Source organism: Streptopelia decaocto (genome assembly GCF_964273445.1).
Source record: "Streptopelia decaocto genome assembly, chromosome: 6".
NCBI classification, from domain to species: domain Eukaryota; kingdom Metazoa; phylum Chordata; class Aves; order Columbiformes; family Columbidae; genus Streptopelia; species Streptopelia decaocto.
This window is the reverse complement of record NC_138660.1, coordinates 58,272,272-58,278,424: the sequence shown is the minus strand read 5'-3', so window position 1 is coordinate 58,278,424 and position 6,153 is coordinate 58,272,272. Positions and strand designations below refer to the sequence as shown.

General features: G+C 47.7%; 1 protein-coding gene across 2 annotated transcripts in view; it reads left to right on the top strand.

The window, feature by feature from the left end:
* The first annotated feature begins 1,085 nt into the window (after positions 1-1,085).
* The window catches only part of SLC12A8 (solute carrier family 12 member 8), a 49,175-nt gene continuing 44,107 nt past the window's right edge, over positions 1,086-6,153 (top strand). Inside the window, exons 1-3 of one of the 2 annotated variants that reach the window (XM_082054899.1) lie at positions 1,086-1,297; positions 2,160-2,306; positions 5,170-5,361. In XM_082054899.1, the coding sequence (XP_081911025.1) occupies positions 1,226-1,297; positions 2,160-2,306; positions 5,170-5,361 (411 nt within the window). In that variant the 5' untranslated portion in view covers positions 1,086-1,225. Of the gene's footprint in view, positions 1,298-2,159; positions 2,307-4,951; positions 5,018-5,169; positions 5,362-6,153 lie in introns of those variants that run through there. The other variant, XM_082054900.1, reaches the window with a different exon arrangement.

The following is a 6,153-nucleotide window of genomic DNA, read 5'->3' as shown; positions in this document are numbered from 1 at the left end:
AGCCCTCCTTGTCGTACCTGGGCAGGATCTACCTGTGCTGAGGAATGGCCAGAAAAGCTCTCTTGGCAATTGTCATGGGAGACGGTGGGCAGCTGCTTGCTGGCCATCACAGAACCATTTGGGGAAAGTTAAGACTTGCAGCCGCCTGGAGAGAGGTATAGAAAAGCAGCTCTCCACAATTAGAGAGAGAACTTAATGTAAAAACCACCCCAATGAGGAGAGGAACCAGCAATTTTGAGGCAGAGGAATGCTTGTGCTAGCTTTCCCCTTCCATAAAGATGGTTTAAGTTGTCCTTGAAATAAAGCCTGATGCTGCTTTCTTGGTACACACATGGTGTGTATAAGCCTGACCCACTGCTAGAGTCTGCCTGTGGCAGGTAAAACTCTGAAGCTGGGCCACTGCAGACAAGACGACTGTACCTCCAACGTGGGTATGACCATGGAGAAATGCTCCTGTACATCGGTGCAGGGGATGTGGCTGAGAGCATCAAGAAATCAACATGTGGGTCTGTGGTGGTGGAGAGTTTCAGCTGCTCCAGTTCCAACTCTGCCTTATACTGGAAGAGGGACAGAGTGGGGTAATGAGGTCACTTGTCAGGGGAGAGATTACATTGATAGGACTCTAGTCTGCAAAAGGTATGGCTGAAGGGGGTACGACCAAGGCAGTGAGGTATTTAGTGGTGCTGGGAAGCGAATGGTCCATGTGTCCTGTGTCACCAGAGAATGGAATGAAATTATCAGGTGCGAGATGTGAAACCAGCCAAAGGAAACACTTTTCGCAGGCAGCACACAGTGAAGCTGTGGAGCTGGTGCTGCAGGATGCTGGGAATGCCAGGGGTGTGGATAGATTCAGAAAAGGCCACCAAAGACTGTTAAATGTGGGGCTGATGATAGAGCCTGTGCTGTGGGCAGGCTCTGGGATGGTGCTGGGGGAGTATCGCTCTCTGCTTGCTCTGCTGTCACCCTGTGGTTCAGCATCTTCTACAAGCTGCTGTCAGCTCTGTCTGGGTAATAACTTTGTGCTTCTGCAGGCTAAGAAAGTGACAGTGATGTCTTCTGCCTTCCCTGCTTTCACAGTGACTGCAATAAAATAATGAATCTTCTACAACGGAGGATCCAGCACTGCAGGAATTCGATGAAGGAGAATAGCTGACCTGCTGGGATCAGCCTCACCCATTGTAGTGTTAGAGCTGCGTGTTGGGCAGGTGGAGGCAGCACCAAGGATATGATGTTCAGCCAGAATGGTGCCAGAAGTGAGGGATATGTCCAAGAGCTGTTCCACGAGGAAGCACAGCAGGTATGTTGGAGAGCTATTTCTCCTCATAGCCCAATTTTCCCTCTCTGGTGGTCTCTGTACCCCCTCCTGGTCTCTGTGGCTGGTAAATAGGGCTGAAATAACAAGGCCACTCTTCTTGCAGCGATGTAAACCTGAGAGGCTTTATTTAGAAAGGGAGAAGGGAGGTTTGACTCCAGAGTTTTAGTGGGAAAGCTGCACTTTCCCTATAGTTTCAGCTCTTGGTTCCAGCACCTCCGAAATCCGCTGGTGTCCTGAGTACCAGAGTCCTGTATCTCCTCTAGAAACGTAATGTCCTGAACCCCAGATCTGTGGGAGATGGCTGCGTGTGGTGGCCAGGCCATCTTAACCTACTCTGTCAGTCCCAGTCTGTCCAGCCTGGTTTGTCATCTCACCTAAGAGACTTTTCCAGTGCACTGAGGACCCTGCCTGTCTTGGTGGGGTGCTTGGCAGGGACAGAAGGAAAAGCACAACATACAGCTGCAGGCTTTGTGAAGGACCCCCTTGAATGGTGTCTTTGATTCATTCAACCTCATCTAGGTGTTTCTGCTCTGGCAGGGAATTGGACTTGATCTTTCAAGGTCCCTTCCAGTCACTAACATTCTGTGATTCTGTGATCATCAATGGGGTTAATTTGCTGGTTCTGCTATAAGAATATAAATAGGATATTGCTGGGAACCATCTCTTCCAGGGCCCAGGGATCCCAGCAACTCTACTACCCCTTCATCTTGGAGATAATTTGCAGCATTTGATGTCTTAGCAGCTCATGGCAGCCATCCCGCTGCTGGTGCCTGCCTGTTCCACCTCTTCAGCAGCCTGCCTGTAAAGCACAAGAAGTAAAACCCAAGGCTTTGCTTTCCTCTAGGTATCTCAAACGCAGACCAAGCCCTGGTGGAAGATCCAGCTCTTTGTGTGGGAGCCAGTGCTGTTTGGAACATGGGATGGTGTCTTCACCTCCTGCATGATCAACATTTTTGGAGTGGTTCTTTTCCTGAGGACGGGATGGCTTGTGGTGAGTGCCGACTTGGTTGAACATGTGAATAAGCATTTTCCTCCTCACCTCCTTACTTTGTACCTCTATCGCCACCCAGGTGTTTTGTGTTCTGTGCCGCTCACTTTATGCATTGCTTATGTCCTATGGTGTTTTTTAGTATTTCAAAAAGTTCCCCTAGAATGGAAAGCTAAAATGGTCTTTGTAAGTGGTTTCCTATTTTAGCTTTAGGAGAGAGAAAGAAAAACACAGCCAACCTTGACAATGAACAGGGACACTATTGTGTCATATTGTTGAGATGAAAAAACTGCTTTTCAGGTAGTATATTGCTGTAGTCAGAGCTACTCTGCCATCTTTGCAATGCCACTGAAGCGGATCTCTTCTGAACACAGCAGTGTTGGAGTCCCTGATGTCTTGAATGACAATCCTTACTGAGGGTAAATTGTCATTGCCCTCAAAGGGATGTCAGCTTATGGATCCAGAACAGCATCTCACTGAGGGTCAGAGCCTGGAAGAGTGTCTCTGTGTCCCTCCGGATGCAAAATGTTGTATTATCCCTTAAAACTTCCCCTTAGAAGAAGGAATGGTCCTCCAGGGACGACTGGAATTTGAGCTTTGGGCAGAGTTCATGTCAGAGGCATAAGTTCATGTCACAGGCATGGTGGACATCTTCCAAAAGGAGCAGGAAAACACTTGCTTTCTGTATTGAGAATGTCTTTGCTGGAGGCTTTGAGGGGAGCTGTGGCCATCGTGGTGGAGAAGTTGGGATGATTTTCCTAGCTCCCTTTTCCACTTGATCTTATTTTCTCCACATCTCCTTTGAAAGCAAGTTACTGCTGGAGCGAATGCAAATAAAAATAAAGCCAGTAAATAAAAGAAAAACTGAAACAGCTGGAAGCAGCATGAAAGGGAAGGGAGGAGAAGTTGGGGTTGGCAGGGAGCTCCCCTGGCAGAGGACGGTCACATCTCCAGGCGTTTGCAGAGTCAGGCTTTTGCTATAAATTTCCAGAGCTGGGGCTGGTAAAGCTTTGCAATTCCAGGAGACCCAAATCTTGCCGAAATGTCCAACAACTATTGTAATGCTGCACTAACCCCTTCCAGCACGCATGCATAAATAGGCATTGGTGTTTAATGGGGCTTTTTCTTCTCACTTTCTCTGCTGGCTGGTGTTGCTGTGGGTCCAGCCTTCCACCCTGGTCTTTGTGTTAACCCTTACTTCTGTGGGAATGATTGCATTGCCCATGGACTTGCTGCTGCCATAGCCTAATGCCACCAGCAGATCCTGGAAAAGCCCAAGGCTACGTGTATGTTTGCCTATGTGTGGTATTTTTTTTTTAACTGAAGCGTGTCGTATTTATTAACCCTTTTAACCTAAGTGTAAGTTCTTGAAGAAAAAGAACAATTGTCCTTTTAAAACAGGAGTATGGGGTTCTAGTGGGCTGCGGTGCTGACCCAGCCAGCAGCTGCATTTTTAGCAATCCTTGGCTCCATTCCCTACTGACCAGCTAAAGCCCCTGTCAAAGGCAGCGGGATGCTGAACCAAAATAGGATTTTATGAAGATAGCAACATCCTGGATATGTTTCTGTTTTTTCACCAAGAAAAATTAAAAATCTGGGATTTCAACCAACCCCAAAGTTGAGAAGCAGCCTTTTAGTGCTGGCGATAAGCAAACCCCATCAAGACTTGCATGACCTCAGAAATGAGCATTGCGGGAGCGAGGTTGGAAAGGAGGGACGTGGAGATGGGCTGCGATATGAGTAAAGGCAGGGGAAGGGAAGCCAGATGCTAACGAAGCACTGGGCACTGGAGGAGATTTCTGATCGAGCAGTTGGAATTGCTGTACACGGGACTGAGCGATTTGTCAGCAGGGGAAGGTGGGCTGGAGCACAAGGGAAAACTTTTGACCCTGGAAAATAAATCACAGCCATGTGCAAGAGGGTTGGGAGGTCCCGAGCTCGGAAGAAATGCTTGAATGCTTTTGGGGATACTAAGTGACTTCTCTTTCTGAAAATCTGACCCAAATGGCAAACTGAACCCCCAAAATAGGGGTGATTTTGCTAACCAGGGACCTGCTGCTGGGTTTGTTCAGAGGCTTTTGCTCCTCACCCCGCAGTGGGACCATGGCTGGTGCAGCAGCTGCTCCCAGGGCTCTCCCTCCACTTCAAGCAGGATGGTTGTCTGTTCAGTGGGGTGAATCCTCTGGCCAAAGCTTTCCTGTGGACCAGGAGAGCGAGAGCCACCTGCCCCTTGGCTTATGTCCTGCAGAGAAGGGCCAGCATGTCCTGGTTTGTGAGACTGTTATTAATCTTCCACACCGTGTTGCTTTTGGGCTTTTGTTCTTTGGTGTCTCATTGTTTGGGAGTATCAGAGCTTTTAAAGATAAATGTTCTGAAAAATTAAAATGCAAGCTTGATGCTGTTAATAAATCAGTTGTTGCAACTCCCAAAGGTTCTATTTTGAAACTATTTTTCGTTATGATGGTGGCTTTTTTTTTTAAGCATGTTGTTCTAAAACATGCAAAAAGGTGGTGATCCCCTGCCCATGGTGGCTGAATCATTGTTTGACCTCCTTCTTTTTGAACCAGAGGACAAAATGAGTGATTCATGCAAGAGCCTGGTGGCGGAGCACAACCTGATCATGCAAAGGTCTGTCCAGCCCCAGGATGAGTCAGATCTTCTTCAGAGGGGTGTTAATTTGATCTGTAAATCTGGCAATTGGTTACATTAATTAGGTGAGTAGGGGTGTGTGGTTTTTATTTTGATCTGTGGTGACTCCAGTTTCATTGATGTGACTAGGAGCAGATAGGTCCTTTATCTTTCTTGACTGATATTCATGGTGTGAGTTGAACTTTACTTATGGGTGTTCTCTTTTTTTTCATTCCAGGGAAACACAGGCATTGTAATGGGCATGTTTCTGGTGTCCTTTGTCATCCTGGTTGCCCTGGTGACAGTCTTATCTGGAATTGGGGTGTGTGAGAAGTGCAGCATCGGAAATGGAGGAGTCTACTCTATGATTTCTACTGTCCTTGGAGGTCAAGTGGGGGGGACCATTGGCCTCCTTTATATTTTTGGCCAGGTAACAAAAAAAAAAAACCCAAAACAACAACAACAAAAAGTTACTTAAAGAAAATTTAGAAACTTTGCAATGACGGTATTAATCTTGTGCTTTCCTGGCACAAGTACAATCCCAGTAATGCTCCAGCAAGGGAGAGCAGCGCAGGGACCATTCAGCCCCGCTCTGCTCCCCACAAGCAAGCCTGTGCAGGGCAATACACCACCTGGCATGGGTCACAGTGGTGGAGGAACTGGGTGTTTGAACATGCAGGACCTGCCCTCCCATCCCAAATTACCCCTAGTGCCAGGACATGTCCTTGCTGGTGAGAGATTTGATTTAAAGCAAAAGGGGAGAGGCCAGGGTGGCCACCTAAAGCCCAGCGGGCGGCTGTGGGCTGGCAGGTTGGTCTTGGCGTGTTCCCGGTGCCCTCAGAACCAGGCAAGCCTTGGCTGCTTCTCTGCAGGAGCCGCAGGAGTGGAGCTGGTGTGGGAGGAGAGCTGGGCAGCGGTGAGGGCCACAGCTGAGTGACTTCTGGAGATCCAAAAGTCACAGTTCTGGGTTTTCTGAAAGGAGCCGTCATGGTGGTGGAGCACTGAAATACACAAGTACTAAATATAAAGAATGGAAAGTAATCTCTTAAACTCACAGTAACTTAACCCCCTCCCCCTATAAAGATATTATGAACAGTATAAAATGTGGTGAGCAGAGAAGCATTTATATTAAGGTTTGATTTTAACTGACTGGCTTGCAGCAATCTCCAAAAACCCTTAAAAAGCCCCAAACCAAAAATAATCCCCTCTTGTCCTTTCACTG